We start from the raw sequence: 12,219 nt of genomic DNA on the forward strand, positions 1-12,219 counted from the left end.
GCGATTCAACAGTGCACGTGCAGCAACCCATGATGGGCTTGCAGTGCTGCAGACCCAGTTGGGGAATCTAGCTATGGCTGTCCTGTTATTAGGTGGTCAGTGACAGAGGGTTGAGGGGTTGCTGTATTTTGCCAGCTGTTTTGGCTCTCATTCAGGTTACCAGATATGAGCAGCCATCTCTTTGCTGCCGTGCTGGTCCCCAATGACAATATCGGCCCAGATGACAGCACGTGTTTTATAATTAAAGTAGGGTGACCAGACTGAGGGGCAATCACGTCAGAATCAACCACTTCCTCGGGTCCTGTATGGTATAGCCTTGATTTCAGGAGGCTCAGGTGTGGGTGACTGTTACAGCACAAGACGTGGTTGTAAAAGAGATACTTGGGAAAAAATGGTTCCCAACTAGGTAGGCTTGGGAAAGCCAGCAATTATCCCTGGAAATAAATTGCAAGAAATAGGTCAACTATTGTGATTGTACAGGTATTGTGAACTCTGACTGGCTACTGCTAGAGTCAATGTGTGTGTGAAGGGAAGGGCAGCAGCCAGTTTTGGAAGGGCAAATAGTTAACAGCTAGTCTTGTTAGCCATACTAAACAAGGGAATTTAATTTGTTTGTAAATTATTTGTGCACCGTTACACTCACCACTCATGGGGGGAGAGCCCCACAAGTATTTTTACTCACCCCGACACCGCCAGCCTGATGCTGCCACTCCCCACGGCAGGGAAACACCGCCAACATGCGACAGACGCCACCATTCCCCTTCTGTTTCTTAGGCATGCGGGAAAAGCCTGCGGTGCCCTCGGATGATGTCATTGCAACTTGCCCTATAAAAGGGTTCTTCAAACACTTCAGCGTTGCCTCAGCAAGGTTTCCTGGTTCCTGAATCCAGTTTCTAGTTTTGCTCAAGCACCCTACCTGTTCCAGTCTTCGGCTCCACTTCAATCTTCAGCCCGTGCCAACCCATCAGCCTCAACTTTGTCTTGGTATAGACTCTGTCATATTCTGGCCTGTGCTAAGACTCTCTCACCCGCCATTGGTGCAAGCCTTAGGACATAGCCCACAAGGTTGTGCCGGTTGCGCCATGGCAACAGGGGCTCACACTCACATCATTCACAACATACACTTTAAGGCCATCTGTCAGAGACGTGATGGAGATTGTAAGGTGTAACTTGTATATCCAAGTCTCTTATTATACCCAAGTGAGTGCACACACGTCAGCGTGTCTGTGCTGGGTCATAATTCGAAAGCAGCAAGCATCTACTTTATTCACAAAGTACAGGTTGCATCAAGGTGCTCGGTCTGTGCTGTGGCTAGCCTGTGCCAGAGGTGTTTGTGCCACTGTGCCTTCCAGACAGTTTATTCATTTCAGGTCCTCTGTGCAAGGCAACATCTTCAAATTCACTGTCTGTTTTGTTCTCAAGTCATTCATCGCATTTGGAGATGTGTTCCCTACTTGCCAGTCCGGAAGTGTTTACATTCCTGTTGCAATTTAGGTGCCTGCTATACTCCCATCATCTTTGAAGACTGTTCTGTCCCCAAATCGTAGGTTATCTTCAGGATGCAGTTAATATCAATAAACTGTCACTCAGCCACATACATTTTCTAGAGCTAAAATAGTTTCCAGAAGTATTCTCTGGTTTCTTACCTATCTTTTCTCACCTAACAGCTGATTGCCATCAGATTTCCACATTAGGCAGCATTAAGTGCCCCACCTCCAGAACACTTATTTTAATGGTTATTGTGTGTCGTCGTTCTTCTTTTCTTCAGCAGGTCATTTATGGCACCCAAACATGTTACCTGGCATGGGTTGTCTTTTGCAGTACAGCAGGTGTCACTTGATCTTCAGCATGCTCACCTGCTGTACTGCCAGAGACAAGTCATGCCAGGTAACATGCTTGGTGAAGTTATGGAAAAACATTATCTTTTTGTGTGCATTTGGCATCTGGTACTCAGATGCCCATTTGATGTTGGTGCATTTTTGAAGCAAATCTATGCCAGCACCCATGCGCTATGTATCTCCTTGCTGATCTCTGCCTAATCCTCAATACCAACAAAACTGAATTCCTCCTCATCACACAAGACGGCAACTACCAGCTCCCTAACACTCTTCCAGTGGCTACACCTTCTCTATCTCCCTGGGTCAGAAACCTAGGAGCCATCATGGACAACCAATTGAATTTTAAAAGCTTTATCAGTAACACCATGAAAGAATGCTTCTTCAAACTCCAAGTTTTAAAAAGACTCAGACCCCTACTTCACCCCCATGATTTCAGATCAGTTTTACAAGCAATCATATTCTCAAAAATTGATTACTGCAATTCTCTCTTACTTGGTCTCCCAGCTATCTCCCTAAAACCTCTACAAATGCTTCAAAATGCCACTGCAAGGATTCTAACTAAAGCAAAAAAAAAGAGACCACATTACTCCAATTTTAAAGAATCTCCATTGGCTCCCTATAACATATAGAATCATCTACAAAACTCTCTCAACCATTCACAAATCTATCTACAAATCCTCTCCCCTCGACCTCAGGATTCCATTACAGCTGCACTCATCCTCACGCCCGTTGAGATCTGCTCAAAAAGGCTCTCTAAAAACCCCTCCAATCAAAATATCTTCAAACAAAAGAGCCTTCTCCTCAGCGGGCCCTAACCAATGGAACTCTCTCCCTTCTGACCTTAGGCTTGAACAATGCCCAATCACATTCAAAAAAAGACTCAAGACCTGGCTCTTCACCCAAGCCTATGTTTGAGTTGGTCTTTATAATCACTCTCCATCCTTGGACAACTCATTTTGTCTCCCCCTACTTAATAATCTTAGAATTATTTACAATCTCCTCCTTCCCACAACCAACCACTTTTTACATGTTTGATCTAGTTTGTTAAATTTCTGTTAGTTAAAATTATGTATTTCATAATGTGTTATTTAATTTGATTTATTTATTCCCAAGTTCCTCATTTCCTGTTCTTTGTAAGACACAAGTGTTAAGTCATTTCAATGTTATATGTAAACCGAAGTGATTAGTAACATTGTTACCAGAACCTCGGTATATAAAAAATGTTAAATAAATAAATAAATATTTGTGGTTTTGATGTGATTAGCTCTTCTGGTAATACCAGTCTCTCTAAGAGGATTAAGTAAAGTCACATGATTGAGCGTATCAAATGCCGCAGTGATATCTAATAAAACCATCACATAGGATGTTCCCTTGTCAATACCAGATCTGCTACGGATGCTTTTCTACCCAAGTGGAATGCAAATCTGCTGTGTGCCTTTCCTCTGCTCACGCTAGTAGTGAGAAAGATGCAGAAAACACTCAGATTAGGGCATGCCGTATTCTCATTGCTCCAGCATGGCCCAGACAATTGTGTTCTCCTACCTCATCAGGTTGTCACAGTCCTCCAGTCCCTCTGGGATGTCATCCGAACCTACACTCTCTCTCAACAGCATGGTTGTTGAATGCTTTCTAGTCTCATCACTATCACTGTCCAAGGAAATTGAGGATATTGTGATTTCAGCCTTGAAGTCATCCACCAGGAGAGCATACAGTTTTAAATAGAAAAGATCTTCAGCTGCTTGTCAAGCAAGTTCTCTGAATCCATTTGCCTGAGCTCCCAAGGATTTGCTTCAGTGCTTATTCTCCCTTTCCTCACTGGGCCTCAGTACATCATCGGTTAAGGTGTATCTCTGTGTCATTGCTGCTTACCATGTTCAAGTGAATGGCAAGCTGATCTCCATACATCCTCTAGTGTTGAAGTTCATGAGAGGCTTTTGGCATTTGAGACCTTGGTTGCCAAGCCACCGGTGCCATGGGATCTTCTTGGCACAACTGATGAAGCCGCCCTATGAACTGTTAGTTTCTGTAAAGCTTCGTACCTGGAAAGTGGTGTTCCTAGTCGCCATTATGTTGGCAGGAAGAGTCGGTGAAGTACAAATTGTTACTCCCCTCACCTCTGGTTGAAGAACCTCCAGCATCATAAAGTATCTTTATCTTTATTTGACTTTATAAATCACCTAAAATGGTATACCAGGCGATGTACAAATAAAACAAGCATAAAATATAAATTTCAAACAGTCACAGAAACAAATACAATAACAGGTCAAAAAAGACCATAGCAGTCAGGAGCATCAGTAGATGTAATACTTAATTCGGAGTCCCAAAAGCTAGTAATATATCTGTTTAAATAACCTAGGTTTTCAACAAGGTTTTAAGTTTTGACTCTATCAGCCCAGGCGCAAAGCTTCAGAAAGGAGTTCCAGAGAATGGGAGTCGCAATAGAAAAGGCACAATCTCTATTACTGCACAGTCTGGCATGGTGCAATAAAAGGTACATCCAAGAGTCCCCGTTGTGAAGAACGCAAATGGTGTGTCGGACAGTACATATGCATCTCAAGAACATGGCTGAACTTCCTGCAATTCCTGAGCCCTTCTTATAGGCCCTGCTGCTTGGGCCTATAAGAAGTGGTAAAGGAAGCTCAGAACTACCACTCAGTGCCTTTGCAACAGGTCTCCTCCTCTCTCATGCAGTGCTAGTTGCTATAGTGTGTGCCTGATTTTCATAACTGTGTGTCTTGCTTTGTTCCTGTTTTTTGTTTTGTATGTCCTTTCCTGTCTCATTTCTGCCTTGCCCAATCCTGCCTGTCCTGCTGTTTCTCCCCCTGACCTGATTTTTGTGCATTAGCCTCAGCCTAGACCTTGACTTTGCCTTGCTCTTAGCCTGCCTTGACTTTGGACCATATCTTGACCACACCTTGTTCTCAGCCTTCCTTGACCTCAGAATGGAACCTAACCACACTTGCTCTCATCCTGCCTTGACCCCAAACCAGATCTCATCTATGCTTTGCTCTCAGCCTCAGGACAGGACCTCGACCTATGCTATAAGTCTTGCCAGGCACCAGAATCCAAGGGCTCATCCCAAGGAGGAGGTGGTTGGCTAGCACAAAATAGGCGGCGCCAACTTGACAGCATCTTAAGGGCTCACCACCTGCTCCGCGCGACTCATTAGTTCATTACTTTCCATTCCTCGTGCATCACTCCAAATGTCTTTTAAAAGTAGTTTTGGCCTTTCATATAAATTGAGCCATTGTTTTGCCCGTATTGTTCCCAAGACCTCATGTACATAAAGGAGAAAAGGCTCTCCATTCACTGGATTGTAAAAGGGCTTTGGCCTTTTATCTAAAGGGAACACCACATTGTCAGGCTTCTCAACTTTTTGTCTCTTATGATCCTAATAGATATAGCAGTTGCCAAGCGTACACTGTGCAGTTGGCTAGCAAACTGACTTATACATTGTTATTCTCTGGCTGGCCTCTGGTTTGTGCAGCCAGTTAACTCAGTAAACCACTCTCCATAGGCAAGGGTCTGGGTTGCTTTTTCAGTTAGTGCTTCACTATGCATCCCTCAGCTTAGGACTCTCCATGTGTGTCATGGTTAATTCAGTTCTGCATGTCAATGGAGAAAGCAAGTTTGCTTATGTAAACAGGCTTCTCCATAAATAGGATGAATTAGCCATGCTTAATACCCATCTGCCTTCCTGGAGAGTTGACTCCTAGCTAAAGCTAAGCTCTACAGTCAACTGTGAAGCTTATGAGACTGTGTGCATATGAATTCCCATGCACGCTTAGCAGAGTAAAAGCTCTGTGAGCTAGGAGAGGAATCCATTTTGTGCTGTTGGATAATGTCACCCATGTGTCGTGGCTAATTCATCCTGCTGTCTACGAAGAACCCTGTTTATGGTAAGCAAACTTGCTACCTTATTGACTTAATTCTGTTTTGGTTTTCTTTTTAGTAACAGGACCCCTGACAGAATCCCAGATAGCATATGTCTGCAGAGAAACTCTACAGGTATTCGTTTTACTATGATACCATATCCCACCCCAGACACCATGCTTTGGCACACTAGAAGTCTTGCTGGCTTTGAAAGCTGGAGGAGAGGTCTCTTTCTGTAGTTAGGAGAGGACACTACAGTAAGGGCAGCAGTCCTGCCTCTCACCTGAGACTACTGTAGATTGTCATTTCTGACACACGTGAGCCCTGTGAACAACAGACTCATACTCAAACCTCCTGCTTTGCAGTGCCAAAGACAAATGGCCACACTCTTAATTAAGCATAAAGATGTGGGGATTTTAGACATCTGGTAATGTCATTACTGAAGAACTTTACATAAGTGGGCTATTGTTCTCTATGTAAATACTATGGTGGTGGGGGGTGCGGGGGGGGGGGGGAAGAGTGGCAGGAGACATGTTTAAGAAGATCAGTCTGGTGGCCTAATGGCAACATGCTGTAGAGAGGCCTGGGTTTGATTCTGATGCCCAGTTTTGGCTCCTGCTTCTCAAGCTATTCAATTCTGGGAAGAAGTCCTAGTCACTGTATATCAGCAACATCTACAGACTGATTTGAGTGTACTTATACTAGGCTGATGACCATTGCTACAGTGGCTGGACTGGATTGGGAGGTAAAACTGGAGAAACAACTTGAGTCCAACATATGAGGGAACATGATGCCTTTAGCCAAACTAGGCAGGAACCATTAAAGCTGGAAGCCCAACTCAAAATAGTGTAGTTATGCTCCCTGTAGCTAGTCACAAATGTATAAGGTAGTCTAATTTTTTTTTTATTTTTTTTTTTAGTATCACCTATAACATGTTTGTGTTATTTCTTTATAGCTAGAAGCCCAGAAATGAATAGTAAGAAGTTGCTGGGCCATAAAAATAATAATTTTTTAAAACCCCTAACAATTGACACATTTGTGCCAGTTCCAAATGACAGAAGAGGAATCAACCATTGACTTGATCATAAAAGCTTACTGCCCTTTCACTGCTACATGTGGTACCTTCAGAACATAGTTGATACTCATGTTCTAGAGAATTTCTAATTTCTTGTTTTATTTTTATTGTGGATAAATGGAAGGCTTTGAATACTCTTGTCACCCATTTTATTTTAAATGCAATATTTATTGGAGATAAAGCTCATCATGAAATTTTAATGTTTTTGTTCCTAGGGGCTTGCTTATTTGCACAGCAAGGGCAAAATGCATAGAGATATTAAGGTAAGGCTATTTAATCTTGTTACATAGAACTTTGCAACATTTTATAGATTTCTCTAAACCTCTTTGGTATTTTTATATCTCTAGAGATGTGAATTTTTAAAATAATTCCCTACTGGCTACATTGTATGAGAGAATAATTTCTTCCCTCATATACAAAGTCTGCATATGAAAATGGGAGATACTTGTTTTGCAAACTCAGTTGAGATTAATAAAGGATAATAGCTATATATTTAAAAAAAAATTTTTTTAAATCAATTTAAATTAAAACCAGAACATTTTTCAGTAGTGAGGGAGCCATCTGAGAGTGTGCAATTCTGATAATTATTGGGGGAAGCAACTGCCTTTTCCGAGTTGTTCCCAATCAGTGGGAGCTAGTTTTTAATCAGAAGGCAGGCATTTATGAATAGACTATAGATTAAGAAGTTATGCAACTGCATGTTTTATATGCATATTCCTGGCTGTTGATTGGATGAGAATTCCTTTCTGATACAGCAAATCATAACCAACATCTTGAAGCAGGATTCTCCAAGGACAAGCAGGATGGCAGATCTCACACGGGTGACATTGGATGGAGCCCGGCAGTGAAAACTTATGTAAATGTTTCTAGAACTTTGATGGAGCCTCTCTGAGCATGCCAAGCATCCATGCGGGAATCCCCTGACTTTTTTTTTTTTTTCTGAGGAGCCTCTTAGTCACAGATAAGTCTTTCGTTTTTTAATTTTTTCAGTTTCCAGCAAAGTTCCTGTTATCAAAGTGGGGTCCCTTGATCTGTATCCCTTTAGTAGTATTCGCCAGGTTTTTTGCAGTTTTCAGTAAGTTTTCTGGGGTTGCAGGAAATGTGCCAAAAACCACTCAAGGACGTAAGATCCAGCTTGAGAAGATGGAGCCACTCTTTGAGTCGGAGAAGGCCTGTTCATTGGCATCGGAGGCATTGGCATTGTGTAGCCTTGGAACTACACAGATGGCTGTTGGACACTGGAGACAGACTGTCTGTCTTCCCCAGGTCGAAGACATCAGATTTGTCGTCTTTGACCTCTACACTGAGGAAGGACCGATCCAAGTGTTGAAGGGAGCCGAAGAAGCATTGTCATCAGTCCCCGTTGATGCATGGTGCTGAGCGTAGGGATTTACCAGCTTCAGCTGCGATGCCCCCAAACCGTCCCTCTGGCGAGGACCGCCAGTCCTTCAGCAATGCCCAGTGTCCAAAACAGTTTCCACCAGCTTTGATACCCGCCACTGATCCTCCTCTTGGATCTTAAGATGATGTGATCACACTTCTGGGATCCCAGTCAGTATTCGCATCAGCAATCTTTGAGGAGAGTTGGAGAAACGCATAAAGATGGCTGTAATGAAGGCTTTGTGAGTGTGGGTGTTGCGGCGCCAACAGCCCCAGTACTAGCACCGTCACTCTTTGAGCCACTGTTGTAATCCATGCACACACCCATTGGTGCCTTACCGACATAACTGCGGTTGGTTCCCAGGGAGGCACTGATGATCAGCAGGGCTAGTTCATGGCTCCTCAGAGAAGGAAGCTCGTCCAGAGACAGCACTGATGCTTGAGCCCCCATGGCCAGCAGTATTGACTTAAACGAAAACAAATTCTCCATAAATCAGGTAGCCAGCTCTATTTTAATACAATTACTTAAGAGCTCTACCTTCATACTTGCAGCAGTGCTTCAGTAAAACAAAATCCACCAGACACAAAATGCAGCCCCCACACAATTTCCCCTCTTCCTGCCTTCTGAAACTCTTCTCCTTTTCATGCTTAATTTTCTAAGCCCCAAATAACTAATTTTTTCTAATCACTAACTGTTTTTCAGAGAAGGACTTAACTTTAGTGCTGGAGCTGTTATAAAGCTGATTTTGGCTCATCTCCTCAGAGGTTTTCTCCATGGCTTGGCTTTGGGAAGGGTCAGGTGTTCTGTTTCCTCAGTTCCTCCTGATTCCTCTGGGCTCTTGCTTCTTGCTAAAGTTGCCTCATTTATTTAACTTAGCAGACAGTTTCTACTGGAGGGCTGACCTCACCCTGCCTGTTACCCAGGAACTGCCTTGTAGAGACTTCTGGGAAATATAGTCCTAGGAGCAGCTTAAGCTCTCTCTCCCAAATTAAAGGAACCTTGACAGGAAACTGTAATCCTCTAGCTTGTTTTGAGTGCAGGGACTTAGGTACCTCTCTTGATCATCATATATCCTCACCTTTAAAAAGTCCCTGCGCTTGACAATGAAGTCCCATTTACCTTCATACACAAAAGGGAAGAAAAACCACATAACCTTTGTCTCGCAGCCTTGCTTAAGGGGAATGCACAAGAATGCTTTATAAGCTGTAGCTTCATCTCTGACAATTGTTCATTCTCTATCTTTTAGATTCAGCTAGGAGTTTCTTAGACTTTCTGAATGTCCACCATTTTGTGTTGTTCCTATTCCAATTAGGTTTATGGATTATGTCCAAACCTACTATCCCTTTCCTATCATGTTCACCCTTGGATAACATTCTCCCTGATTTTTGTTGGTTAAGGCATTTACTGACATCAAGACCTTCAGTTTCCCATTGTCTGTATTCAAACTTCTGGGGGTCCCCTGGGGAGGTTTTACCTGCTGGTCCTAAAAGACTGTCTTTTTTTCCCTTCACTTCCCACGCTAGGCTAATGTTGGTTCTCAGGGACATACTGATGGTTCTTGTAAATCTGCTTTTAATATAGTTACTTGTGCAGTTTCATTCTCCACTTTAAATAACTCTAAGGCAATTTCCTGTAATTCCCTTATAAGCAGGTTTAATTTTCTTCACATCCTGTACTCTCGCTCCTGTGTGTTAACTCCAACCTTTCTTCACAAACCTGGTGGTCTTGGGCTTGGGGTTGCTCATCATGCTGCATCTCCAAGCTCTTCTTTTCCCCTTCTAGGCCTAGTTGGTCATCTGTTGTGGCAGGGGTCTCCCCCTCCGAGTTCATTGGGTGGGTTCCAACTCTTGGAATGGGCCTTCCTGCTTCTTGGCTTTTTCTGATTCATACCTCATCCACAGCTCTTACTGAGTTCACAAACATCCAGGCGGTTTATCGGTTTTGAGGTCACTTGCTGTCTCTCTGTCTCCAGATTCCCTGATAATTCTGTGGTCTGAACTTTATTTTATTTATTTATGATATTTTTTCATATTCTGCTTTTCACACTTTTTTCAGCGCTTCAAAGTGGATTACAATCAGGTACTGTAGGTATTTCCCTATCCCCAGAGGGCTTACATTCTAAGTTTGTACCTGAGGCAATGGAGGGTAAAGTGACTTGCCCAAGGTCACAAGGAGTGACAGCAGGACTTGAACCCTGGTCTCCTGGTTCTCGTAGCCCACTTTTTCTTTTTTTGTATTTAATTCTGTTTCCTTCACCACATCGTGTGTTATCTTTAAAAAATTATTAAAGATGGAGGTGAATGTCTCATTTCATAACCTTAATCCACTAACTCCAAACCCATTGGAGTTAGGTAGTCTACTTTATGTATTATAATCTTCGACAATCCACCTACCATCAAATTTACTTTATTCAAAAAAATCTAAAATCTCTCGTAGTTTCAAGTTTTATTTTAATCCAGCACCAACTGCTTCGCTCACATTTTTTTTTCTTTCTATTACCCGTCAAATACTTAAGTTAGTGCTGCATCCTGCTTATTCAATGTCCTCCCTACAAGGCCTTGTTTCGAAACGTCCAAGTTTCTTCTTCAGGGGAGATGAATAATCCAATGTTTCTCCTTTCAATATCTGCTTTGCACTGCGACGGTGTTTCCTTTTCTCACATACCCATAGCTTCTTATACTCCTCCCAATACTCCAGAATGGACCAATCACATCTCACATCATGTTCGTCACTTCACAACGATAGCCAATCCAACTCTTCATTAAGTCCATAAGGAATTACTGAATTTAATTTAAAAATCCACCTTTGTTCCTGGTAATTTAACCTGGTTGCCAAATCCCCTCCCCTCACTGATTGCTCACCTGATCAATCACTGTCCACCGCAATTCACCAAACGTATGTTGTGTATCCAAACAATGTTGAACTATAGGTGCCGATACAGTGCCCGTATTTAACCGTGAGCGATGTTCAACCAATCTTATTTTAATCTGCCTACTAGTTCTTCCAATATACACCTTAGGACACGGCCATATTATGGCATATATCACATTGGTGGACCTGCAGTTTGTATAATGACATCTCCTAATATTCACTTTAGATACAGGATCTTGCCAGATTTCTCCCTCTATTGTTTGTTCACAAAAATCACAACATTGGCATTTCACATGCACCCCCTTCATTGTGCTCTCTCGTTTCTCTGTGTCGGTATGTACAACTTTATCTCTGATGTTCGACCCCCGGGAAGTCACAATCAACGGAGCCTCCTTGAATGTGTCATGTAATGTCAATACATGCCAATGGCGCCTTATGGAATCTGCTATCATCGCCGTAGCCATGCTATGTTCTAATACACACGTCAACCTGTCTTCCTCTCTTTTTTGCCGGTATTCCAATAGTTGTGTTCTATCAGTGTACTTAGCTCTTTTATATGCTTTTTTAATCACTGATTTTGGATATCCACGGGCTTTAAACCATTCTCTCAAAATATCAGCTTGAATCTCATATTCCATCGGCGTTGAGCATATACGTTTTATACGAAAGAACTGACTTACAGGCAGACCCCTTTTAAAGGATAGCTGATGATAACTATGGTATTTCAACAAATTATTTCGATCCGTCGGTTTCCGGTTTAGAGTAGTGGCAATCCTCCCCCACTTCACAACAATCCTCACATCCAAACTGGAATTCAAAGAATTCAGCCAATGAACTGGGCCAGTTTATTCAGAGATAAAGTTGTACATACCGACATAGAGAAACGAGAGAAAATGAACTGGGCCAGTTCATTCATTGGCTGAATTCTTTGAATTCCAGTTTACAAGTGATATGAGTGGGGAATCGATCTCGTATCTGAATGTGAGGATTGTTGTGAAGTGGGGGAGGATTGCCACTACTCTAAACCGCATATCCCCTCATTGGCTGAGACAGGTCTGGTTTCCTCGCCTCTGGGAGATGTCCATCAGGAAACTGATCAAGCTGGGGACTTCCTCAAATCTAATCTCCCAGGATCGAAGCAGGTTGCATCATCCCAACCTCCAGGTCCTGTCACTCACTGC

At 42.7% G+C, this 12,219-nt stretch overlaps 1 protein-coding gene across 3 annotated transcripts in view; it reads left to right on the forward strand.

The window, feature by feature from the left end:
- The window catches only part of MAP4K5 (mitogen-activated protein kinase kinase kinase kinase 5), a 341,354-nt gene that overhangs the window by 123,112 nt on the left and 206,023 nt on the right, over window positions 1-12,219 (forward strand). For all 3 annotated transcript variants that reach the window (XM_029598355.1, XM_029598353.1, XM_029598354.1), the window contains 2 exons: window positions 5,791-5,846; window positions 7,002-7,049. In XM_029598355.1, coding sequence (XP_029454215.1) covers window positions 5,791-5,846; window positions 7,002-7,049 — 104 coding nt within the window. The remainder of the gene's footprint in view (window positions 1-5,790; window positions 5,847-7,001; window positions 7,050-12,219) is intronic.

The sequence above is a fragment of the Rhinatrema bivittatum genome, chromosome 4 (genome assembly GCF_901001135.1).
Source record: "Rhinatrema bivittatum chromosome 4, aRhiBiv1.1, whole genome shotgun sequence".
NCBI lineage: Eukaryota > Metazoa > Chordata > Amphibia > Gymnophiona > Rhinatrematidae > Rhinatrema > Rhinatrema bivittatum.